At 43.8% G+C, this 27,486-nt stretch overlaps 1 protein-coding gene across 2 annotated transcripts in view; it reads right to left on the bottom strand.

Annotated features, from left to right (window-relative positions):
* mdn1 (midasin AAA ATPase 1) overlaps positions 1-27,486 on the bottom strand; it is a 215,109-nt gene that overhangs the window by 67,860 nt on the left and 119,763 nt on the right. For both annotated transcript variants that reach the window (XM_070885519.1, XM_070885520.1), the window contains exons 52-63: positions 26,874-26,995; positions 26,135-26,268; positions 25,198-25,352; positions 21,485-21,605; positions 17,553-17,763; positions 13,971-14,196; positions 12,732-12,861; positions 9,460-9,633; positions 6,799-7,013; positions 4,049-4,439; positions 2,939-3,048; positions 800-1,514 (exon numbers count right to left, since the gene is read on the bottom strand). In XM_070885519.1, the coding sequence (XP_070741620.1) occupies positions 800-1,514; positions 2,939-3,048; positions 4,049-4,439; positions 6,799-7,013; positions 9,460-9,633; positions 12,732-12,861; positions 13,971-14,196; positions 17,553-17,763; positions 21,485-21,605; positions 25,198-25,352; positions 26,135-26,268; positions 26,874-26,995 (2,704 nt within the window). The remainder of the gene's footprint in view (positions 1-799; positions 1,515-2,938; positions 3,049-4,048; positions 4,440-6,798; positions 7,014-9,459; positions 9,634-12,731; positions 12,862-13,970; positions 14,197-17,552; positions 17,764-21,484; positions 21,606-25,197; positions 25,353-26,134; positions 26,269-26,873; positions 26,996-27,486) is intronic.

The raw sequence follows: 27,486 nt of genomic DNA, 5'->3' as shown, positions 1-27,486 counted from the left end.
AATCACCAGATTTATTGAATTAAATTGCACAACTTGATGTGGTGGGATTTGAACTCAACCTCTGGATCGCTAGTCCAGTACCATAACAACCAGGCTACTGCAGCCATCAAAAAAGTGTGGGGATATTGATGTCAAATTTAGTTCCCCAATCAACTCTCAAGACCAGAGACCTTCTTGATCTGTATCGCTTAAACACTTGACTATCAGATAGGCCTTGCTATCTAAAAATATTCAAGGCATTAAGATTATGTTTGTATGTGCATCACATCAAGTTCCAAAATTTCAACAGAAATTAAACCATGAGAAATCTTTTGAACTTACAGCTCAAAAAAAAAATTAACACACAATAACTGAGTGGGGAATAAGGGAAGAGATGGGAAAAATCAGTTAGGATTTCTGCTCATCACTATTTAATGATCATAGCTGAAATTGCATGTGGAGGTTGGCAAGGCCAGGTATGGGTGCAGCTGTGATATCCATCAGCATTTACTGCACAGGTTGACACATGGAGAACAGACAAATGGGTGACGTACCAGAGAATTGTTGGTGTACAAGTCGCCGCCAAGAAAAGGGGGAAGAAAGTGAGAAGGGGGGTGGAGGGAGGGAAGGAGATGAGTGGGAGTAGGGAAGTAGGAAAGCAGGAAGAAAGGAACTGGAAAGATTTTGTTGATTTGATAAAACTATGAGACATAGAGACAAGATTCTCTCAAACTATTTTGTGGACAATGTGCACTTTGGTATTTTCATTTCCCAACATGCAAACTTATAGGTGTTTGTAAAAGGATCAAATTCGAATTACTTGACAGATGTGCCGGAGAAGTTGCAGTGACGCCTGATCCAGTTCTCCCACTGAAAGTACGTGACAACGCAGATACAGCAGAGCATTCATCAGCAGCTCCTCTTGTGTTGGCAGCGACCCTTGTTCCTTAGCCAGAGACTTCTCATCTAATGATACTGACAAGTTCTTACTCAAGAACTGATTAAGTCCTCGGAGGGTGTCCATGGAGGTCTTTGAACATAACGCATCTGCATGAGCAAGGTAGGTCGGGAATGAAAGGCTGATGGAAGGGAAGGCCAAAAGGCAAGTGACCAGTCTAGTGAGGTCAGCCTGCTTAACAAGCTTATTATTTAATGACAGATGAACCTCGGCTGCCAAAAGTCTCATGCCATGTTGCATCTGCAAAATGGCAGCATTCAGGGGATCTATGACATCAGGATATTGATCGAACTCTTCGGCGATTCGTCTCCTGAACTGGTGATGGGATTGCTGCCAAGCTGCCTCTTCATGGAGTACGGTCTGGATGGTCTGACGCGATTTCGATCGCTTTGCCAGTAAGAGTTGCAGCAGTCGAGAGAGGAGAGCTTTAACTTTGGAGCTCTGTGCAATACTATTCACATAGTGGTGGATATCCTGGTAGAGGTAATTATACGGAGGCACTTTAGGACGGTGAGCTTGTTTTCTGGAAAGTACCGCAATCTGCTCTTTCAGGTAATTGATTCTTTGTTGCAAAAACCTAGGTCAGGTAAAACAAAAATACTACTTTACTTGTCGAGTTGGTGGAACACGGGAGAATAAAGCAATTGGCCAGGTCTCATTTAATGGTGTAGAGTATCACACAAAATATTCTATGGTATCGAAAGACATTCAAATCAGCTTTTGGTATTATATTTTAGATTTAAAAGACAAATTAACTTAAGCTTTTGTCCCCACCACACCCATTAAAAAAAACCTCGCATTTAGGTGCCCTCGAGTCACAAACAGCCCACCATCAAGTGTCTTCTCAGAAATCTGCCAATCATGTTGCTAACAGCACCAGGAGCTCAAAATGATCCAACTCATGGTATTACATTCCTCCTCTAGGTTTTCAAACCAAAGTTTGCTGGTCACCTAATCCCCACTTTGATTTACCTCATTTTCCCATCAATCTTAGCGGTTTCCTGCATTATGGGCTTTGGCCCTCTATGTTAATCAATGGTGCAGGAAAGAAGTTTTGGGTGACTTTTTTTCCGTTCATTCACGGGATGTGAACACTGCTGGCAATGCCAGCATTTATTGCCCATCCCAAACTGCCCTTTGATACAATGGAATGGCTTGCTAGGCCATTTCAGAGGGCAGTTAAGAGTCAACCACATTGCTGTGGCTCTGGAGTCAGGTACAGGCCAGACTGGGTAAGGACGGCAGATTTCCTTCCCCAAAAGATATTAGTGAACCAGGTGGGTTTTTAATGACAATCTGGTCGTTTCATGGTCCATTACTAGCTTTTTTTAATTCCAGATTTATTTAATTAACTGAATTTCCCAGCTGCCTTGGTGGGATTTGAACTTATGTCTCCAGATCATTAGTTCAGGCCTTTGGATTACTAGTCCTGTAACATTTAACAATGCTGCCACAAGGCTAGAAAAAGTCCATAAACCCGAGCATTGCCCCCATACACAACGCTTTCAAGTGCATGTGCTGCAGATAACCTTTACTTGCTCAACATCCAAACATATCTGCTCTCAGAAAAACGTTGCTTAAAAAACTCCATGGAGGTACCCTCTAAATCTTGTATCTATTTATATAATGAGTTGACTCACACATACACAGACTCCCATTACATTGAGAAATTACTTTACTCAGTTAGTTCCCACTGTTTTTAAACTTATGAGCAAAATCTCACATACACAAGTCCATAATTCTCAATACAGGTAGTTCCCAACCTCATCGTACTGCCGTAACACAGCCAGGCAATCCTTACTGGGGATAATGGATCACAGGGTCACTTTCTCAACCCGCTCAGCTACACCCAGAAGCAACCTGAAACAGGTATTCAAGCCAGTCTGCTTGACTGGGAAAAGTGTAGGGCCTGAGACACCACAGAAAGGAAGTTGTGGACTAATGCAAGCACTGATCTATACTAGCAGATTGGCTGATACTGAAAGATATTTAATTAGGCACCTAATTCGAGGGTGACAATGCCAGTTCTCTCCTTCCTGTAATAGTTCTCGACCAGTCAATAACTGTTCAGACAGGCTCCGGCTCTTCCACTCACTCTGCAACTGTTGCAACTGAGAAGAAAAAAAGCTATTATTAGTAGGCACTAACAACTTGCATTTATATAGCACCTTTAATGTTGCAAAACATCAAGGCAGAGACAACATCAATGATAATAAAACAAACAGCTAAATATCTGCTTTTACCAAGCTATTCAACCACGCAGAACATAACAGGAGCTACGGATTTTAATGCGCCTGAATCATTCACAAGTGTCTTCCATGCAATGAGTTAAGAGTAGTGACCTCTGGCAAATGACAAGTACGAGGTCATTATAGACAAGTGCGAGGTAATACATTTGGGTAGGAAGAGTAAGGAGACCACATTATCCTTGGAAAATAAGCGTCTAAATGCAATAGAGGGATCTGGGGGTACAGATACACAGATCACTAAAAGTCGCAACGCAGGATAATTAAGGCCATTTCGAACACAAACAAAGCATTGGGGTTCATTTCCAGAGGGATAGAATTGAAAAGCAGAGGTTATGTTAAACTTGTATCGAATCTTTGTTAGACCACACTTGGAGTAATGTGAAGAATTCCAGTCTCCATATTATAAAAAGGATATAGAGGCACTGGAAAGGATCTACGAGAATTATACTAGAACTGAGAGATTACAATCATCATTAGGAAAGATTGAACAGACTAGGTTCTTTTCTCTATAAATAATTCTCTGTCAATTTGAGTAACTCAAATAAGACACGAAAATGAAAGATAAACTTGTAGATAGAGCAGGCTAGAAAGACAAAGCACCAGCGTACCCGAGGACCATGACTTTAAAGCACAAGAGTGAGTGTCACTGGGATAAATGCCACAATGTTGTAACATCACAAATGCTCAACATCTCAAAGGGCATTACGGGCACAACTGTCCCGTTGATTCTCTAGGCTTAGCCAAGTGGTAACTTGCAGGTGCAAATGAAAAATATCAATATTGTTGGGACAGGAATTAACTTGTGACATTCACCTATTTCAATAAGTGAACAATGTCAAAACAACACACCATGAAGACTGACCTCCTCATTGATGTAATTCAACTTGTACAGCTTTTTGACAGCAGGATCAAACTTGGTCTGCGGAATCCAAATCTGAATCTGTAGCAATCCCAAGTTTACCCATACACAGCCGCTCTGCACCTGCTCTGAAAGGCTTCCAAAATCCTTATCTTTACCCACAAACTCCTGTATGCAGGTCACAAGAAGTGAAACAACATCTTCGGGCATTACTCCCTGCCCCGCAAGGTCATTGAGCAAACTCTGAATACGGCAACTGGCAGTGCTATCTTTGTCAAAGGCAAGTTGGTCACACGTCTGTAAATATTCCTCCTGAAGTTCTCTTGGCAAAAGATCCTTTATTGCATGGAGCTGTTTAAGCAACAATATGCGCTGCAATCTGGAATCAGTGGACCTGCAAACAAAACACCAAATCCTGTCAAGTATTTCAAAACATGCGAATTACATTTGAAATGACATTATTTCGTCCTTAAACTTATAGGGCCCAAGTTTCGGGCCGCGCCTAGAACGGCGCAGCCCCAACCTGGACACTCGTTTTTCGCGCCACAAAGTGCGCCTAAAAAAAAAACTTAAGATTCTCCGGCTCCCTGTTGGTCCTCTGGAGTTGGGCGCTGCGCAGCACGAGCTGTAGGGGGCGGAGCCAGGTCTCTGCGCTGAAAACAGTGCCGGGACTTCTGCACATGCGCGCTACAGTGGGCACACATGTGCAGTAGCTCCAGGCGCCCAAAACTTTGTGGGAGGGACCCGAAGCACACAGTCCCTAGCCCTGGCCGAATGGCCTCACTGGGGCTGTGTGAATAAGGCTGCCTCCCACGCCCAGCTCCTGCTTCCTCCCGACCCGACTCGACTCCCGCTCCCCACCCGGACCTGACCCGACCCCCGCTCCCCCCATCCAACTGGACCTCCCTCTCCCTCCCCCCCCGCGACCCGAACTCCCTCCCACCACCCCCCTGACCCGGACCAAACCTGACCTCCCTCCCCTCGCCCCCGACACGAACCGACCTCCCTCTGCCCCCCCCCCCCCCCCACCCCGAACCGAACCGACCCCCGCGCTCCCTCCCGACGCGAACCAACCTGACCTCCCTCCTCCGACCCAACCCGTGCTCCCGACCGCCCCCCCCCACCCCGGACTGGACCCGTGCTCCCCCGGAACCCAACCCGACCCAACACCACCTACCTGTAAATCTGGTGCTGTGGACGGGCCCGGCCCGTTCAGCCTTCCCCCCACCCCCCTTCTCCTTTCCCTCCCCCCCCTTCTTTATTACAAAATGTGTTCAGGAGTGCCCATTATTAGCATCGATGCTCATTTTCTGGTCAAAAATAAAGCCTACACATTAGGCCTGCGTCAATATCAGTGAACAGTCCCACATGTGCACTGCCTTCCGAATAGTAACAAATGGTGAAGAGGGTTATGACACTTGCGCTGGATTTTATATTATCTGGAGGTAAATTACAATACAGGTCCCAGAGTAAAGGGAAAGTGTGCCACTATGCCACACAGAAATACACTGTTCAAAGCTAATTTCAATTAGGATAATTACCTGAAAAAACATTCCTCACCTTGCAACGCAAAATTAACATTTAAAAAAAAATTCACACCATAAAACTAGGCAACTTCACTTGGAGAATTCTGAATAGTTGGCGATACAAATGATAGTTATGGGGACTGAGGCAGAGGGATCTCAAGGAAACATTGAGCAGTTGCACTCTGAGCTAATCTGCCTGAGTTTATTATTGGGAGTGAAGCAAATGTTCAATTTCCCAACACTGTAATAGAGCACAGTCGTTACAACAAATTGGCTTAGTGCAAAGCAATGCAAACTAAATAGAAAGCCAACAATTCCAGAAACTTTTATTTCAGTACTTAATAGGCCCTCTCCTTCCATGTAGTAAGGCAATAAAAAGTCAAAACTGGTTGTTCATGAATGTTTGTGGTACATCTGACAGTTGAGAAGCAGCAAAGCAAAAAGTCACTTTTAAAAGTTGCACTGGTGTACTTTAGAATATACCTTTGACTTTATCAGTGCCTTTAGAGTTAACCCCCTGGGGATTTACAATTCACTGAAGCACCTTGGTACAGAACAATGAGCAGATCAGAGCTTGAGGCCACATCATGAATCTTCTAACCAGAACCTAACTGTTTACCTTGTTTCACCCTTCATTTTCCACTGGAATTCTGCACAGTACAGCATGAAGTTTGTAACATGAGTTATCAAAACCTTTGCTCTACAGACAATTGAACAATCAGAACAATGCCCGAGCCAGCCTAAACTTAAAGTTAACTAAGCGCAAAAGGTTAGTGTCAGAAGAAGCAATGCAGACCGGGGGGGGGGTGGGAGAAAGAGAAGGAATTTTAAAAATGTACTTCTCATTCCCTCACGAGATTATTTCTCTGCACCATGCATGTCCTGTAACTAAAGCAGCTGGCTGGACACCAGTTGACACCTGGTGGGTGTTCCGGAGGTGGGTGACTTTCCCTTTGCCTCCCCCTACTTCCACCATATGCTTCCACTGATGGCATAGCTGGGATTGGGAGTTTATCTAAAAAAGACCAGAGACAATCCCTCACCAACCATTGTGGGAGAGATTTATTTTCACTCCAGTTCAGTTATTTGTTTTGATCAACTTTGTTCTGAAACACCTTTGAAAATAGCCTAATCAATGAAACCATAATAGGAATGCTCATGTTATTTTCAAATAATTCTTCTGATGTAAAACGAGCCAGAAGTAAAGATGCCATTTCTATGACATACCTGAATTCTGCAAATGTACCAACAGCCATGTTGGTCCACAACACTGAGCTGACTTCTTGCAATTGCCGAGTCCGCTCCAGCCACCCCCCCAGAGTCACATGGGATGCCATCATCACATCAATTCCACCGACAGCCCCATAAGTGCTTTGATTGCTGTTCGTCAGAATCTCGAAGAAACACTTTGACTGGACAGCTCTACACAAAATGCCAGGCCCCTATCAGAGGAAAATAAAAATATTCTCTGGACATAAAACACATTTTCAAAAACTGGTTTCAATTATCAAGCAATCATTACAATTTGATTATATTGTGCTTGCACAAGGTTGCCTTCTGTTTAAAAAGGTAGTTTTTACTTTCTTGCATTCCCTCTACAATGCACCATCTGCAGCCAAGAAAACAGGCAATCCATTCCCAGGTCCCCATCAGCACGATTCCATACACTACCTAGAGATCAGGAAAGCCACTACATAGGATCAAAAGTGCAACCACACATGCCCCGCATGCGCAGTGCCCACAGTTACAGCTGCAGTGCAGCGTGGGCCACCCACTAGGTCCATGGAGAGAGAGAGAGAGAGAGAGAGAGAGAGAGAGAGAGAGAGAGCGCGAGAGCGCGAGAGAGAGAGAGAGCGTGAGAGAGAGAAAGACCGGGGGGGGGGAAAAGAGGGGAAGATCGAGATGGGGGAGGGGGGGGTGGAAAAAGAGGGGGCGGCGGGAAAGAGGGGAAGATCGAGACTGGGATCGGCGAGCACGAGGAAATCGGGGGAAGAGGTCGGGAACTTGGGCTGGGGTGGGTGAAGGTCTTAACCCATGAGAGTGAGCCCTGTCTGTTCCAAGTGAGATCTGTTCTGTCTGGAGTCGACAGTCAGAATGGCTCGAAGTACACTTTTCAAAGTCACTGATTACGTAGGCAGGCTTGATCTAGTTACACATTCCAGACAAACTGCTGGGTGTCTTATCCTCCAAGGGGACCGATCAGCAATTAGGATTTGTCATCAATGGGGCCCAATCAGAGCTTTAGGTGTTGCAAATTAACACATCCCCTGAAAAATGAGTATTGCTGGCACAGAGTTGGGCTATTTGCCCAACAATTGCCCACGCAACACTTACAGCTGGTAAAAGCAGGCATAGGGCCTACTTACATCAGCGTAAGTGTATGTATATCTATAAAAGGGTTAAATAAAACATCTAAAAATCCAAAATTATGCCCACACATTTTAAATAAGTTTATGCAAATATTGGTCCAGATTAAGATAGTTAAAATGTTATCAAAATTTAATTTTTATTGCAGTTGGTGCAATGAAGGAACTTATGAATAAAATTGAAATTCTGTACATTGTATAATTATTAGAATTATGTACATTGTATAATTATTAGAATTATGTACATTGTATAATTATTTGGGGATCCCATTGCATACAATTTGGGGATTCTCTTTGTAAATGATTGCAATGGAATCCTCCTGTGTCATTGGAGGACCGGGCCCATGTGATCCCAGGGACACTTCCGAACCGCCTGCGCCCCTGGGCCTTTACACTGCCGCCCGCCTGGAGACCACAACTCTGAAGCCTGGGTGCCGGGAGTTACTTCCGGAATTGTTTTGCGGGTCGGTGGTGTACTCCGGAGGCAAGCCTCCGGCCGCATTTGCTCGGCTATTATTTATTGTCTTGAACATAAAATAACACAAGGTACTTCAAAGGCAGCATATGGGAAAAAAGTGTCAAAAAATGAGAGATTTGCAGTGGTAATCAAAAGCTGATTAAAGAGGTTGTTTTTTTTATAAAGGAGGAAAGTGGCGGAGAGACAGAATTGTTGAAATAGGGAATTCCAGAGATTGGGACTCAGCGGTTGAAGTTGCTACACGTAATGGTGGGATGAAGAGAGGAAAGGATGCAGAAGAGTCCAGAGTCAGATGAACAGAGAATTGACAGGGGGGCGGGGAAAGGGTGCAAAGATAGGATAGAAAATTGGCGAGAGACTGCGAAGATAGGGGAGGGCTGTAGACGAATTGAAACCAACAAGGTGGGTCAGCAAGGACTGGTGATGTGTCGGTGGGACATAATACACGCAGCAGAGATCTGGGCAGTGACTGGAAGTCAGACAAGCAACTGGACAGTACACAGTTAGTCAAGGGTCAAGGAGGAGCTGGATTATCAGCAAACATGTAAACGCTGGAAAGATAATGCTGCCAAGGGGCTTCATGTAGGTAAGAAACAAGCGAAGGCAAAGGATGAATCCTTGAGGGACTTTGGAGGCAATAGTGCAAGATGGGAAGAGAAGCCAATGTTGGAGATCCTTTGGCTACATTCAGATAGCCAAGAGTAAAATCAAGTAAAGGGGAGGAACAGAGGAATAGGGCCTGATCAACCATGTTAAACACTACGGGGAAGTTGAAGAGTAAAGATAAAGCACCATGATCATATTTGGAGAGAATGATGTTGTTCACTTCACATAATAGGCATCATACCCCTGGTCCAGGGCTCTATTGCCTGACATTGCTGCTCTTGAATACACTGTTGGGAATTACAGCTTTAATATGAGCATCATTTTTGCAACCACTCACTTATCAAATCTCAGTGCATACACTATTCATTTTGATAGGCTGCAATATCATAAATCTAGTGTCCACACAAGTTATTTAACTTACAAAAGAAAGAAACAAACCTTTAAGGATTTGTCCATAACAATAGTTTCTGGTGCCCAGTCATCTCCTACAGCCACTGGGGGTTTCCATGTCAACCAATAGTCAGGATCTGTTGTCACAGAACTAGTCCAGAACGCTCCAAATATAGTCAACATCAGTTCTGAACACAGCAAATTTAATTCTTCAGGAGACAGCTGGGATGTGAACAAACATAAAAGTAGATTTTAGAAGCCGAATCTCTGCAAATAACCATAAGCAAATGTTTTCCTCATTCTTTCACTAACAATGGCCCAGATTTTCCAGGGCCGATGACCACGTACGTGACCGTAAGTGCCTTGCAAGTTCTGGGTTTACGCATACGCTGCGCATGCGTGAAAACCCAGAACTTGGGGGCCAAGTTTCGGCCCGAGTTGCTCCTGTTTTTTTGGAGCAACTGGTTTAGAATGGAGTATCTTAGAAATTGCAATTCTCTGCATTTAGTTTGCTCCAGTTCTAGTCAGTTAGAACAGTTTCAGTTTGGAACAGATTTTTTTTTCCCAAAAGGGGGCATGTCCGGCCACTTACGCCCATTTTGAAAGTTTAGGCAGTGAAAACTTACTCCAAACTAACTTAGAATGGAGTAAGTGTAGATTTTTGTACGCTCAGAAAAACCTTGCCTACACTTAGAAAATCAGGCGTAGGTTACAAATCAGGCGTAGGGAATGGGGGGGGGGGGGTTTAAAAGGAAGTTTACAAAGAGCCATCATCAATAATAAATGATAAATAAATCAATAAATCAATCAAAAAAATAATAAAAATTTAAAAATCAATAAATAAAAAATTTTCTATTCACTGACTGCAGCACCAGGAGTCCTCCAACAGCGTGCTGGGACGGGGCCCCCCCCCAGTGTGTCTCTCTCTGTCTCTGTCAGTGTGTCTCTGACAGCAAGTGGAGAGAAGGGAGGGGGAGAGGAGAGGAGAGGAGAGGAGAGAGAGGAGAGAGAAGAGGCTGAACGGGCCCGGCCGACGTGAAGAAGCCGGGCCCAAGACTTCGGGCGGGGCCCGCCCCACCAAAGGAAGAGGGAGCGGACCGGAGTTAAAGGTAGGTGGCCAGGGGAAGCGGGAGCTGGGGGGGGTGGGGAGTGGAGCGGGAGCTTGGGGTGTTGAGAGAGAGAGAGAGAGAGAGAGAGAGAGAGAGAGAGAGAGAGAGAGAGAGAGAGAGAGAGAGAGAGAGAGAGAGCTGAACAGGGGAGGAAGTTGGAGCCAGAGCAGGAGCTGGACGAGGAAAGTGCAGCCTGATCTTTGCCACCCCAGTGAGGCCATTCGGCCAGGGCTCAGGGCTGCGTGCTTCGGGCCCCTCCCACACAGTTTCGGGCGCCTGGAACTACTGCACATGCGTGCCCACTGTAGCGTGCCTGTGCCGCGGTCCTGGCACTAATTTCAGCGCAGGGACCTGGCTCCGCCCCCCCACAGCTCGTGCTGCGCTGCACCGAGCTCCAAAGGACCTGCAGGGAGCCGGAGAATCTGAAGGTATTTTTTTGACGCACTTTCAGGCGCGAAAAACGGGAGTCCAGGTCGGGGCTGTGCCGTTCTAGGCTTGGCCCGAAACTTGAGCCCTTAAATCTGTCAAGAATCTTCTTGACAGATCCTCCACATACCCAGGAAATGGACATTCGCTGGCACAGATTTGGGCAATTTGCCCAGTTGCCCAGCGAATTCCCATGAAACTCTTACGCCTTTTAAAAGCAGATGCAAGGTCTTCTTTGATTAGCTTATGGGTGAAAATAAATATTAAAATAAATTTTAATCATTTTAACATTCAAAAACCGTCAAAATAAGCTTGTTATTTTGGCCCCTTGAAAAATGTTTAAATTTATTGTTCAAAAAATTTTAATGTTTGTTTTAAATGTTCGATTAAATTGTATTTTAATTAATTTTAAACATGTAATGATTTTTTTATTTCAGTGCTGTAAAAATGTGTTTTTTGGACGATTCCTATTAAGCTGCTGAGGATTCCGTATGTAAATGGAATCATAAGCATAATGGGAATCCCCTTCCAGATTGGTTGGGCTGACCCATGTGATCCCAGGGACACTTGCAAACCGCCTGCACCCCTGGGATACGTGGGCCTCTACACAGACCTACGCCTAGAGGCTCAGGTGCGCGAGTCTCCATGGATCCAGGGCCATCAGATAGGTGCATACTTTTATTGCGGTTCGGAGGCATCCGACTGCAGGAAGCCTTGACTGCAAATTCAGGTCCATTATTGTTTATGTGCACATGCCCAAATTTATATAGATATAAAATCTACAGTAGAGTATTTTCACTGACCTGGCAAGGTTACATTGGTTAGACAATAAAATATAGCACTCTGGATGCCTTGAACACTAGATGTTACAGGAATTAATTTGCAAGATAACATGCCAATTGGACAGTGAGGATCCAAACTCAATCATCCAATTGGTTAAAGTGGGTATAAGTGAATCAGCTAGGTAGCCAAATCTGCCATGTTGTCAAGGTTAACTGATTTTAGTTCATAATACTACAGTGCAGCAATATGGTGAAAAAACAATTAAAACAGGAGGCAAATTTTCTCTCCAACCAATTCAGGTCAGTCCATAACTTTCTGTGGTGATGTACTGTGACTATTAGCAGGAGTCAGTTATACACTGACCCTTTAATTAGAACAAAGGATGAGTCAATGATCAACAGCCTCCATTTTAATTGTCTGTTGTCATCCAGATATATGTGGTGGCTGCAACGGCCACCACACCTTAAACAAAATCCACGCACAGGATCTTCCACCCTTCAAGGATGCAGTTCGGGATCTGGAATATGATTGAAACACCAGTGAACTCATCCATTTTCAACATGGAAGCAACTCATCATCGTTTCGAGGGACCGCCTATGATGATGATTTACACAAAAAGGTATTCAAACTTTTGTACGGCTTTTTTTGCTTGAGCATCAGTGCTGGAGAACTAACACTTTTCAGAACCTAATCGCTGACATCAAGAACTCCCAGGTCAGGTACTGCACAGCCAGATGGAAAGTAAAATTCCAAATGTAACATAAAGCACCAAGCTCATGCTCAAAAAGAGGTGCATTTCCCCTCCCTCCCATTTTCCCCATTTCTCTCCCCTCAAAATCCAGCACTATAATATGAATCATTTCTACATTGCATAAAGAACCAGGACAAAAGGTCCTGACAAGTGAAACAAAATGCTTCTTCTGATGCCCAGGTAAAGATAACAAAACAGAATTACATCAGAGTATTTGAAAGTGGAATTTGACCAACTGTCTCTGTGCTCACCTCATCAACCTGTGCCAAGTACCAGAATGCTCGAAGATCTCGGACAGCAGCTGGAGTGGATCTCAAGCAGAATGTTAGTAGCTGACGAAGTTCAGCACGCATCATGGACCGAGCTGGTTTAGTCCTGCTACTGTTGGAGATAACACATGGAGAACTTAGTATGTTTAAAATTGGAGGCTGCCAGATCGGGGAGGGAATGGACTGGGTAACACCGCCGGCAGATCGGGGAGAGAATGGGCTGGGTAACACCGCCGGCAGATCGGGGAGGGAATGGGCTGGGTAACACCCCCGGCAATCGGAGAGGGAATGGACTGGGTAACACCCCCGGCAGATCGGGGAGGGAATGGACTGGGTAACACCCCCGGCAATCGGAGAGGGAATGGACTGGGTAACACCCCCGGCAGATCAGGGAGGGAATGGACTGGGCAACACCCCCACCAGATCGGGGAGGGAATGGACTGGGCAACACCGCCGGCAGATCAGGGAGGGAATGGACTGGGTAACACCCCCACCAGATCAGGGAGGGAATGGACTGGGCAACACCCCCGGCAGATCAGGGAGGGAATGGACTGGGTAACACCCCCGGCAGATCGGGGAGGGAATGGACTGGGTAACACCCCCACCAGATCGGGGAGGGAATGGACTGGGTAACACCGCCGGCAGATCAGGGAGGGAATGGACTGGGTAACACCCCCGGCAATCGGGGAGGGAATGGACTGGGTAACACCCCCACCAGATCGGGGAGGGAATGGACTGGGTAACACCCCCGGCAGATCGGGGAGGGAATGGACTGGGTAACACCCCCGGCAGATCAGGGAGGGAATGGACTGGCCAACACCCCCGGCAGATCAGGGAGGGAATGGACTGGCCAACACCCCCGGCAGATCGGGGAGGGAATGGACTGGGTAACACCCCCGGCAATCGGGGAGGGAATGGACTGGGTAACACCCCCGGCAATCGGGGAGGGAATGGACTGGGTAACACCCCCGGCAATCGGGGAGGGAATGGACTGGGCAAATGCTCCGCTCCATTTTAACTGGAGAAATCAAGCAGTGAGATTTCTGGTGGAGAGGTGACTTACCGTGAACTATGGAAGATGTACTTCTGGTAATAAATTCCCTATTGACTGGTTTACTACCAAGTCTCCTCTACCTCCCTGCTTTTTACAGCCTTCTGATTTGTAGCAGTTCATGGGAAGTGGGTTTAGCAGCTATTGAAGAAACTCTTTCTTTTGCTTACCTAGAGACTAATGATAGATCCAGAAGGTCTGCCACTGCTTTAAACTTGCAGAGTAATGCCAGATACTCCAGTGCAGGCCACAGCTGAACCCGGCTCGATACCAGAGTCAAACAGGCTCCATCCAACTGAGGTAGACTTACCTCAGGGCCTTTCGAGTCTGAAGAGTTTAGAAGACCCTGAGATTTCATCACTGATGTTTGGGAGTCTACCACACACTGTAATACATCTGTAACAAAATACATTATGCCATAGCTATTTAAAATTAACAGCTGAGCACATTAATTTCAAAAGAACATTTGCAGCATTGATCTTCTTTAATATAGGAATCTCAGAATTCAGATAACTTGCCTGTCCTTCATCAGCAACAAGCCTTTCAGCCATGATAGATCAGTCTTCTGGAATTCACTTGCCAGGTCATTCTACCATTGTCACATGTCTTCAAAGACCTCTTTAAAAATCTAAATTTCTGACCCATGTCTTTGATTTGGCCATTTATATTTCTTCATTTGCTGCTTGGCATCACCCTGGGGTAGAGTGTGAAGTTGCCGATTTTAAATGAAAGCCAATGGACTTCGGCAAGGACAGGGGAAATGTGTACGACACCCTTTATGGGATAGGATACCAGTCCCAGAGTTCTGAATGAGTCGGAGTTTAAATTAGGGTAGAACTAGTCAGACTGGCGACAAAAATACTGGAGAAATCAAGCAGTGAGATTTCTGGTGGAGAGATGAATCAGATGTGGTGTTTGATGTTCTTTGTTCATCAACCTGCACTACCAGATTAACACAACTCCGTAAAAGAACATATTATCCACAATTCAGCAATCTTACTCAGCGGCTAATCCGGAAATGGAAAATTTAAACCCGGCAAGTTGGCCAATAACCAGAGGGCACAGATTTAAGACGATTGGCAAAAGAACCAGATATGAAATGAGGACAAATACTACAGGTACAATGTCCCGAATCCAGAATTGTCCGAAAACCGGACATTTTTGAGGCGGCCAAGCTGGCGACATCGGGCGGCGAGGGATGAGGAAACCGGTAAAAAAAAACACAGCGCTGGGGGGGGGGGGGGGCACAGGCGGTGAGAATCGGCGGGTGGCAAGGAGGTCCGAAATCTGGCAAAACCCAAAAACCGGCACAAACTCTGTCCCGAAGTTGCCAGATTTTCAGATGTACCTGTACTATTGACATGGCAGAGTCATGTGATTCGGTTCCACATGGTTTGTTTTACGGTGATCACTGCAACAAGGTCACTAATACAATGGGCCCGGATTTTGTGGTTGTAATGACAGTTTTGCCGTCAACATTCACCGCCATTACTCTGAAACGGACAAGTGACTTCTGGCGTTCGCAAATGCGCAGATAAACTCAGAAATCCATGCGTAGTTAAATGCGGAAATCCTGAAGTTGCCGTCAGTCCTGCTGCTCCACTGGGTGCACTGTAGAAGTTCCCGGAGATGGCAATCTTTAGAAATCACTAAATGTACAAGAACCTCCCTATTTTATGCTGTAACATTGCTCTTAAAAACCTTCCAAAACGTTAAGCTATTTGAATGAGGTGTAACTGGGTTTTTAATGGCGTACTAAGTCATAACTACTGCTGAACAATCACTCTGGCCTTGAAAAAATAATTTTATATTTGTGGAATGTCAATTTTTTTAAAGTTTGATATTTCAGCTTCTATTGTAACCCCATGTGTATGTCCTAATCTTTATTTCGCTCCCTGTAAAATTTATAAAAAGTAAACGGATAATCAGTTTACTTGCTGATTTGCTGTCTGAGAATTCTTCAATGTGATTGGCTGTTTAGCCTGCTTGATGACATCACTTGCTGGACACCAGAGATCCCCCAGACATGGTGCCAGAAACAAATGTAACACCTGGAAAAGTGAAACACATGCCACAGAAATCGCTGCATCTTTGTGGGCAGCTTTCTTCGAGGTCAGTGGCGAAGACCGTCACTTCGCCGTTGACTGCAAAATCCGGGCCAGTATGATTCCATTCTTGGAAAGGCAGAACTCACCAGTAAACAGCCGTTGAGCCATGTAAAGTGGTAGATCGACGGGCTGTGTCCACAATACTCAAGAGGCATTAGTCAGCACGGTGAGAGCAGAGTGCTGTAAATTGAGTCAGTTTGTTCAACAAATTTGTCTTCAGATGACTATCTTAAGGCAGGTCATCTCCTGGTTGAACCAGACAATGGAAAGTGCCTCAGGGACCATCATATGGTGAGGTTAGAATGGTCCAATGCACAACACCTTGTACGAGTTATTAAAATGACTGCTGCCGTCAACTCCCAGCTTCACATATAATGAAGAACCCAAATCCTACCAAGAGGTTGAAATATACAAATTGAGTGGTCTTGATACAATCCAATGGTTCCAAGATGATGCTCAACAGTGTGAAACCAGGTCTCTGTAAAGGTTAGGTACTGCAATGGCGGAGACTCATCTTGATCCATTAGGAGGCTTGATCTCAATAGTAAACTCAAAACCAGCAAACAGGAGCTGCAGTCTTATGTTCCCATGAATCTTTCATCAATGGAGGAGTGTGTAGAAGGACATGCCAGCTCACCACCACCTTCTCAAGGGCGATTAAGGATTGACAATAAATGCTGACCTAGCCAGCGATGCCCACATCCCAGAAACGTACAAAACAATTCTTTCATCTAATCAAGTTTTCTGCTGCAGTACGAAGGCTACCACTGCAAACAGACAGTTTGGGTACAGGCGTCAGGCCAAATGGAAGAATCTTGTACAGGCAATGAACTTACTCTACATTCAGCTTTGGATACAAGTTGTGGGGCTGTTGAATGCCAAAGTAAAGGAAGAAGAAATAATAAAAAGTGTCTTTCACTAAGTCAGGACATCGCAATCCCAGGCCAGCCAAATTAGTTACTTTTGAAGTGTAATCACTGTTGTAATGTAGGGAAAGTATGCACCCTTTGAGCTCCACTGCTATCTGCCAGTCATCTTAACACAACACCTGAATTATCTGCAGTTTTATCCTAATCATCCCTTTTGGAATGAATGGTATCAAAACATTCCGTTCCAGACAAGTCAAAAAAAAGAGTACCCTCTTAAAGATTATAAAAAATGGAAATGGAAGCAGAATCTCCAGTTTTCCTGGCCCACACAGCAGAAATTATCTCAGCTCTGGGACCAAACACTTCTTGGAGCAGACAAGACTAACTATCTTGAAAAAGCACTCCTCTGATTCTCAAGGGAGGCCCTATGAATTGAAGGCTGCAAACCTTCCAACAGTCTCCTTCACCCAAAGACAACATCCTACCCTTATCAAACAGGAGAGTACAGCTCCATCAGTATCAGCCAGAAGGCAGCAATAGCAATCAGAGCTGCCACCTTTCTGTACCCTTGCCAAGCTCCTTGCCTGGATCTTGGAATCCACATTTAAAACCTACTCTGGCACAAGAGCTACTACACCTCCTTCAAATGATGTGTCGAATGGGGCATGCAACTTCTTGATCATACCTGGATTAGATTTTAAATAGTTAGTGCTTAACATTAATTTTCAAGATATTCTGGTGCGTAGATTTTTTTTTTAAATGAAGCATACCATACCAGTGTCAGATTCTGCGACGTGATTTGCTCGAAGTACGAGACCCCAAGCTAACAGCAAGCGTTGCTTGATATTCCAATCGGTGGCAGCTGCTTGTATTCTATAAAGTTGTTCTTTCCAGGTCATTTCTGTCATTTTAGGCCTCAGTGTCAGCACATCCAGGACAGAACTGATTATCTTGAGTCTAGATGCACATTCCACAACAGATTCAACCTAAAGAAAAACAGTATCTTACTCAATGTATCAACTTTTATAGTATCACAGCCTTGCATACTATGGGAATATTTCTTTATTAGCAGAGTAGTTAATCACTCCAATGGATTAAGCTAACCTTGTACACAATCTCTTCCTGCACCCCACCCCCCACCAAATCGGGCTAATTTTACCAAATTTAATTTATCTTTCTGTATCAAGTAATTGAGTCAGTCCAAAACAAATGATCTGCTAGTAGAGCACCTAGTAAAGGGTTGGTCTTTTTTCTAAATAGACTGGAACACAAAAAAATCTGCAGGTTCAGTTTATAACTGAGACAACATAATTTTACAGCATTATGACCACATACTACTGCTATAGGAGATATTGGAGGCTGCTTCAACTTCATAATTACTTCAGTTTACTACAAAAGTAAGCTGTATTCACAAGACAACTTCCCTCAGTTTTACAAGGCCACCTCTCCGTGGAATTCCCCATGACAACGTCATGAGTTTGTCTCACAGCGACAATCTCAGATGAACTCTCCTTGTGGTCAAAGTAGAAATGTTTTCCCTTTTAGGGCTGAGATAAGGAGAAATTTCTTCATAAGGTTGTGAATCTTTGGAATTCTCTACACCAGACGCTGTGGATGCTGAGTCGATGAGATTGATAGATTTTTGGATACTAAGGGAATCAAGGGATATGGGATAGTGCGTGATGGTGGCGTTGAGGTCGAAGATCAAAGGGCCATATGGCCTTCTCATGCTCTTATTTATGTTCTTATGTTACCCTTCAGTTTTACCAGCCAAACGCAACACTGAAGGGGCAGGGGAGGGGGTACAACAAGCTACTTCTGGGGAACTCCTCCTTTATTCTGAAATTATTTTGCTTCTATCACTTCAGAAAACAAGATAGCCTTTTTCTTACGCAGGTACGTAATATTTTACCACTACTTCAATTCCTCTAGCCTACCTAACACAAATATTGACAAAGGATAAACAGAAGACAGTTGTACCAGATTAGTGAAGATAATGAAACTTGGCACCCTCATGTTTCCCCCTCAGCACTTCTTTTCTGTACTAAAGGCCACAACTTTTAGTGCCTGGGGAATGGAAAGCATCCCCATGTGTGTGTGTAGATGGAGGAATTCTAAACAAACTGTGATTAAAAGCCGATAATAAAATGCGGGAATTTGTGAAGTGAAAAGTTACTGTTCTCCGACAGCCAAGCTGACTGCACTATTTTAGCAATGCAAGAAAGGACAGCGAACCAGTTGGCCAAATGGAGTGTTAAAGGGGCACCCAACATCCATCATGTAATCAGTTCATAGATTTATGAACTAAGCCAGCAGTTTTGTGCAATTAATAAAATTGAATACTGGAACGTCTCCCAGCTGTTTCCAAGAAATGAAAAAATTATGCACATAACAAATGCTCATTGCAAACCTGGCATATACAGGGTATTTCTTCCAGTCCTTTGTAGTCAACTACACCACAATTCAAAGAGACCTTACTTTGCAACTCCCTTAAATTTGCAATAAAGTTGAACTACTTTGCTTAGAAAAGACCATATCTTGGAAAAGTATTATTTTTCAAATGAGGAATATACCCAGTAGATTATACCTCTCCCACTTCAGACAGCAATTTTTTTTTTTAAAGAAAAAAGGTACTGTTTATGTATAATATGCCTCAATCCTCTTTCCACCCTGTACTTTAGGTCTGATTGAAATATTTTGATCCGGTAACCTCAAGAGCTTCGGTGCAGCAGGAAGACACGAGATTGTCCTATGTCTCAGTGCATTTGACTATGGGCAAGAGTTCCAGGTGACTGACACTATCCTTTGCTGGAAAATAAAAGAAGTGCATTTGGCAAAGAAAAGTTGAGTGCAGATGGTAAGCAAATTTCTCAGATTTACGGAATAATTTAATAGGAAAAGATTGCTGTAACCATTTGAGTCTCATGTAAAAAGTTTATATTTTATTTTATTTATCTGTATACATTTCACCCACTGCCCTCCCCCCTCTTTTAATGTAGTGGAGCACAGAGAAGTGCACATTAGAGTGGAAGATTTATAGCATTTTAAACATTTCAGGCGGTGCAGTAATTTGATTCAAATCTATAGTATTAGAAGTACTTACAGAACAGAAACAGGCCATTCAGCCCAACTGGTCCCTGCCAGTGTTGATGCTCCACACGAGCCTCTCCCCACACGACTTCATCTCATCCCATCATTCATTTCCCCCTCGTACTTAGCTAACTTCCCCTTAAATGCATCTATGCTATTCGCCCTCAACGACTCCTTGTGGTAAGAAATTCCACATTCTAACCACACTCTGGGTAAATACATTTCTCACTGGATTTATTAATGACTACCTTATATATATGGCTCCGAGCTTTGGACTTGCCCACAAGTGGAAACATCTTCTCTACATCTATCTTATCAAATCCCTTTATAAAGATCTCCATTAAGTCACCGCTCAGCTTCCTCTTTTCTAGACAGAAGAGCCAAATTTAGATTCCTAGAAACTTGCCATTCGGCCTGTCGTGCCTGTGCTGGCTCTTTGAAAGAGCAGTCACGCTTAGTCCCACATTATTTATGGAATCAGCTTCCACCACCTTTTCAGGTGGAACATTCCAGATCCCAACAAAAAATTTCTACTCATTTCCCCTCCAGATTTTTTTTTTTCCCAATGATTTAAAATCTCTGACATCTAGTTATTGATCCACTCGCCAGAGGAAATATTTTTCCCCTATTTACTCTATCAAAACATCTCATCATCTCAAAAACTTCCATTAGATCACCTCTTAACCTTCTCTATTCCAAGAAGAGTCCTAACTTTACCAATCTCTTCTTATAACTGAAGTCCCTCATCTCTGGTAACATCCTGGTAAACCTCCTCTGTACCCTTTCTAACGTCTTTACCTCTTTCCTGAAGTGTGGTGCCTAGAACTGTCCACAATACTCCTGTGATTTACAAAGTTCTAGCATTATCTCTCTGCCTTTATATTCTGCTCCTCCATTTATAAAACCAAGTAACCCAATTTTATAATGCATTTCATTGTGGAAAGGCAGGTGCACAAAGAGTGCATGTTCTCATTTGCTTCAGGTTTCCTCCCCGACCACACACATTACATCTCTGCAGGCTGGGTTAATAAGAACACAAGTAGGAGCAGGAGTAGGCCATACGGCCCCTTGAGCCTGCTTCTCCATTCAATATCATGCCTGATCTTTGACATCAACTCCACTTTCCCGCCCGATCCGTATATCCCTCGATTCCCCTAGAGTCCAAAAATCTATCGATCTCAGCCTTGAATATACTCAACGACTGAGCATCCATAGCCTTTTGAGGTAGAGAATTCGAGATTCACAATCCTCTGAATGAAGAAATTCCTCCTCATCTCAATCCTGAATGGCCGACCCCTTATCCTGAGACGGTGACCCCATGTTCTAGACTCTCCAGCCAGGAGAAACAACCTCTCAGCATCAGGGATGTGGAGTTCGCTCCTCTCAGTGCTGATTGCGGCTCGTGTACTTATTATAGAATAGGACTGATCCTGGTTACTAAACAATTTTCAAACATTCTAAATGTATCACTTCAACTTTCATTGGATTCTGCAATACCAGAAAAATTTCCTCTGAATCTGAAAAAGTTGCTGATCATTCCCACTTGGTGGTTTATAACCAGGGTTTTTTTGTGGAACTTCAGCAAAAGTTAGTTTTGATAACTTGGATTTCACTAACCTTGAATGGAAGAGGGCGACCCAATGATTTCTGCATTCCCTTCACACTGGCAGTTCTTCCACTAGGACTAGCCAGATGGCTCTGCAGGTTAACTGAAATTGCATGAATCTCTTGGGAAATTCTGATGAGAAAAGATGACAAATTACACCACAAATAAGGTGTTTAGTTATACATGAACATTTTGAAAGAGAATTAAATTCCTAGACTCCAAGACAACATACTTCAGTTTAATGGTGGCAAAAATTAAATCCAAATGTGATTGCAAGTACTACGTCCCCTGTGGCTTAGATCATAGGTAGTTTGGACCTGAGCCATGAAGAACAACTAAGGGTGGGGCAGAGGTTGGGGAGGGGTGGAAACAACTCTTCGTATGCACGAAGGAGGAGTGCTCATACCAGGAGGAGCAAATTAGTATCAAAAAAAGTAGCGGACAACCAACCAAACCCAGCGACGTCCAAAATGGCTGGCCCAGAAATTTGTAAAGCAAGCCCTGACTATAACAGGACCTTGCGAAACACCCTTCATCATATCTCCTTTGTAGTTGACTCCTCCAAACTTCATATTGTATGGCTGCCAATAAAACTGACATTTACTCGACCATTTACCATAGCTCTCAACTATCTCGTCATTGATTTTTACCCCAAACTTTCTCTCAGTTTATAATTTTCCTGTTTCCATGTCTTTTGCATATTTCATGTTCTTTATGCCTCTTTTCTTTGTGTTTTCTATCCTACCTCTGTGCTTTGCTTGTTCACTTATTTCATGCTTTGGTTTTACTGTTGTCCAGCTTTCTCGACATTGCTTGGTCTCCGTTTTATGCTGCATTACATGTTTCTTCGATCTCACCTTCTGTCTTTTTCTTGCACTATATTGGCAGTTTCCATTGACCAGCACTTCTGATTGCTGAGCCTTAACCTCACTGCCCTCATCACAAGCTGATTATAATCTAATTTATTTCGTTACTGTCTACATGTTGATATCAGCTGTGGCTCAGTAGGTAGAACACTCGCCTCCAAGTCAGAAGGTTGTGGGTTCAAGTTCCACTCCAGGAACTTGAGCAGATAAATCTAGTGCAGTGCTGAGGGAGTGCTGCACAGTCAGAGGTGCCGTCTTTCGGATGCAATGTTAAACCGAGGCCCTGTCTGCCCTCTCAGGTGGACGTAAAAGATCCTATGGCACTATTTCGAAGAGCAGGGGAGTTATCCCCAGTGTCCTGGCCAATATTTATCCCTCAATCAACATAACAAAAAAACAGTTTATCGGGTCATTATCACATTGCTGTTTGTGGGACTTGCTGTGTGCAAATTGGCTGCCGCGTTTCCTACATTACAATAGTGACTACATTCCAAAAGTATTTAATTGGCTGTAATGCGCTTTGAGACGTTTGTTGGTTGTGAAAGGAGTTACATAAATGCAAGTTTTTCTTTTTTCTTTTCATACAGTAGGAGGGAGAGTTTACTCATACTGTTTAACAAGAGCAAACCATTGTATAATGGCTGTTTTCCCTTTAGGGATGATGGATAACATCCAACTTGAATTGTACAATACAGAGCTAACTCTCCCTCAACATTCAGGAATAATATGATAAATGTCCTCCTAATAGCATTACCTATTTGTTCAAACAAAACGTTACAATTGCACAATATTTCATTTTAATAATTTTTCCATTTTGCACAGCACCATATTGGCTTACTAACAGGCAATAGTAACATTCACCAATAACTCGACAAAACACACTATTTGAGAAGTTTTGTGGGAGAAAGAGCTAAGAAGGAGCCATGTACATCAATATTAATTTTTTTAAAGACTCAAATCAACTCACATCTACATCAAGCTCAACTTTAGTAAGGGATGCCTATAATTTCTGGTCAGGCAAGAAGGAATGTGTAGCTCTAGAGCAACTAGAAAATATATGACACAGTTACCCATACCATCTGGAGTTTGCACGTGTCAACTACAAAGTAGATATGATGATGACGGGTGTTTCACAAGGTCCTGGGCATAGCCAGGGCTTGCTTTGCAAATTACTGGGTCAGCCATTTTGGAATTTTCTGGGTTTGGTTGTTCTCTACTTTTTATTATCTCTGGTTCAGGTTGCCACTAAATCTTGGCGCTATTTTTTTTTAATTGGCAAAGTGCTCGTGACAGAATGGCATTGCTGCCAATCCTGTGGCCTACATGTGTCAAATTTTAATTTGTTTGCTATTATCGACTTATAACACGGTGCTTAACATGCAATTCCTGCCCATCACATTGCAAATGTCAATCCAAATGGAAAATAAACAAGTGCAGCGCTGTTAATTTGGAATGCAAAAAACATAGAAACATAGAAAATAGGTGCAGGAGCAGGCCATTCGGCCCTTCCAGCCTGCACCGCCATTCAATGAGTTCATGGCTGAACATGCAACTTCAGTACCCCATTCATGCTTTCTCGCCATACCCCTTGATTCCCCGAGTAGTAAGGACCTCATCTAACTCCTTTTTGAATATATTCAGTGAATTGGCCTCAACAACTTTCTGTGGTAGAGAATTCCACAGGTTCACCACTCTCTGGGTGAAAAAGTTTCTCCTCATCTCGGTCCTAAATGGCTTACCCCTTATCCTCAGACTGTGACCCCTGGTTCTGGACTTCCCCAACATTGGGAACATTCTTCCTGCATCTAACCTGTCTAAACCCATTAGAATTTTAAACGTTTCTATGAGGTCCCCTCTCATTCTTCTCAACTCCAGTGAATACAAGCTCAGTTGATCCAGTCTTTCTTGATAGGTCAGTCCCGCCATCCCTGGAATCAGTCTGGTGAACCTTCGCTGCACTCCCTCAATAGCAAGAATGTCCTTCCTCAGGTTAGGAGACCAAAACTGTACATAATACTCCAGGTGTGGCCTCACCAAGGCCCTGTACAACTGTAGCAACACCTCCCTGCCCCTGTACTCAAATCCCCTCGCTATGAAGGCCAACATGCCATTTGCTTTCTTAACCGCCTGCTGTACCTGCATGCCAACCTTCAGTGACTGATGTACCATGACACCCAGGTCTCGGTACACCTCCCCTTTTCCTAATCTGTCACCATTCAGATAATAGTCTGTCTCTGTTTTTAACCACCAAAGTGGATAACCTCACATTTATCCATATTATACTTCATCTGCCATGCATTTGCCCACTCGCCTAACCTATCCAAGTCGCTCTGCAGCCTCACAGCATCCTCCTCGCAGCTCACACTGCCACCCAACTTAGTGTCATCCGCAAATTTGGAGATACTACATTTAATCCCCTCGTCTAAATCATTAATGTACAATGTAAACAGCTGGGGCCCCAGCACAGAACCTTGCGGTACCCCACTAGTCACTGCCTGCCATTCTGAAAAGTCCCCATTTACTCCTACTCTTTGCTTCCTGTCTGACAACCAGTTCTCAATCCATGTCAGCACACTACCCCCAATCCCATGTGCTTTAACTTTGCACATTAATCTCTTGTGTGGGACCTTGTCGAAAGTCATGTCCAAGAACAGAAGATACCAGAGTCAGAACGTCTGCAGCCTCTTAACTGCTTTATCCATTATAACTCAAGGCACGAATGCTGCCAACTGAACAGTTCAAGCTTATTAAGCGCTATTTTGACTGAGGAAAAAGCTACCAAATATGGAATACATTAACAGAATCGTTTATACAGTCAAAGGGTCAAGATTCCAGATACAAATTATACTTATTCGTACGGGGAAAAGCCAGACAGCTGTCGGAGAACATCTTTCAGGAGGTGTTTCCTGACCCAATGCCAGTGGAGTGACAGCAGCGCTATGCCCTCAGCATCTGAAGTGACTCTGTCCGAGACCACCCAGAACCGATCCCGCCACAAAGTGTTGCACAGCACCTAAGGAAATCAGAAAATAGTTACTGCCACTGGAGAGTGTCCCATTATTGAGGCTGGTCATGTAATAGAGATACAAGTTTTGTGTCTCACTTCTGGAACACTACCTATTATATACTTCAACAAAGTCATAGTGCCTGCACCTGTACCTGTTCAAACATATGTCTAATATTTTTCAAATCTTACATCACCATGCACATCCATTTTAAACTGCAATCCACAATCCTAATAGAAACTAACAAAATCGTATTGTAATTACACCTTCCCTACAGTTGTGGCATTGTAGTGTTAGTCTGGTTTCTCCCAGCTCCTCAGCCTGTACTGCAGTGAAATCATTGTGCTCCAACCAACTTGACTTCTCTGCTTCCCAAACTATAACATTTTGCTATTTAATTGCAGATATAAAACCAAAATACTACACAAAAATAAAGACCAAATGTGACTTTAAAATGGCAATTAATTACACCTGTACACCCTCATCGAATTATACCCTGCCCTCGAACCTGTAGCCTGTAGTTGGCCTCAACACCCCATGTACAATGCCATGGGAGATCGAGTAGTCAATATTCAACATTACAGATACAACTGAGGTTTGGGGTGGAACTTCATCGGAAACTGCACGGTAGTTGCAGAATGCAATTATCCTTGCTCACACTTGGCAATCCTGAAGAGGCATCAGTTGGCCCGTTTCGCACACTACATCTTTCCAAGTGAACAGGTTTCAAAGCCAGCAACAGATGAACACGAGTACAAGATGCAAGCCAAAGACAGCGAGTAATACTTGCCTCATTGAAGACATCATCTTCCAGGTCGGAAAACTGAGACTTTATGCACTGCACCACACAGGCATCCCAGACTTCAAAGAAAGCAGCAAGGTGAGCCAAGACTGGGTGAGGCAGATTATCCAAGTTTATCATTCCTATCGTGAAACAAAAACTTCTTTAGAATTTTAGGCTAAAGCATTTATTTTGCTTGCATTTAGCTGTGTCGAGATAATTTCTATAGAACTATTTTTACACCAAGTATCCGATTGCCACAAGAAATACTCTAAACATAAGCAACAGGGTTAATCAATCAGCACAGCTAGCTTTACACAATCTAGTTTCATTCTGTATTAACAGCAGTTTAGGCATGACTTTTCATCAACAGAGATTCTCCTCAAGAGCTCACAGCAAAGGTCAGGCAGACAGAGTGATAACGTGACAGATTCTCCTGTTACTGCACCTAGGCATCATGCAGAGAGGAAAATCAGAAGGGGAGGATCATACACACCGAAGGTAACCCACTTGAATTAACGGATGGAAAATCAGGCTGGCTTTCGTACAGATAACAGATCTTTCTCGCCCGATTTTCCTCCATGCAATGTACCCAATGAAATACAGCAGGTACAATGCCCCATGTTTGGACAGTTCACAAGACATGTATGTATTCAAATCAGTAAATCAAATTTAATTTCATTATAAAAGCTGAAGAAAATGTCATGAAACACGAGGTCCCATTTCACAGGAGTTTTTGTTTGCTTACCTTTACGGAATGCAATGGATATTCTCAAAGCGCTGCGCCTGCCTGATTTTTTTGCAGCATCAGAAGCCACTGTTGTCTTCTCCATATATCCTCTTTCCTCTCTGTTCATCAGAAGTGCCATCCTACAAAATTGAACCAAAACAAACATGGAACATTCTGTATGCAGAACGAGTGTACAGAGGACTATCATTTCACAAAGGTTCCGAGACACATTAAAGTATCTGCTCAAAATCTGTCAGAACATTCAACTGCAGAGTAAGTAGATTCAATGAACAATCAAGCAGATTGCTTTGTCCTGGATGGTGTCCAGCTTCATGAGCATTGTTGAAGCTGCACTCATCCAGGCAAGTGGAGAGTATTCCATCACACTCCTGAATTGTGGCTTGTAGATGGTAGAGGATTTGGGGAATCAGGTGGTGAGACACACTCCACAGAATACCCAGCCTCTGAACATCGCTAGTAGCCACAGCATTTATGTTGTGTTCAGTTCCTGGTCAATGATGACTCCTGGGATGTTGATGGTGGGGGATTCGGCAATGATAATACCACTGAATGTCAAGGGGCGGTGGTTAGTTTCTCTCTTGTTGGAGATAATCATTACCTGGCACAAATA

The sequence above is a fragment of the Pristiophorus japonicus genome, chromosome 7 (assembly GCF_044704955.1).
Source record: "Pristiophorus japonicus isolate sPriJap1 chromosome 7, sPriJap1.hap1, whole genome shotgun sequence".
Lineage (NCBI taxonomy): Eukaryota > Metazoa > Chordata > Chondrichthyes > Pristiophoridae > Pristiophorus > Pristiophorus japonicus.
The sequence above is the reverse complement of the archived record's forward strand: the minus strand, read 5'-3'. Positions and strand labels throughout refer to the sequence as shown.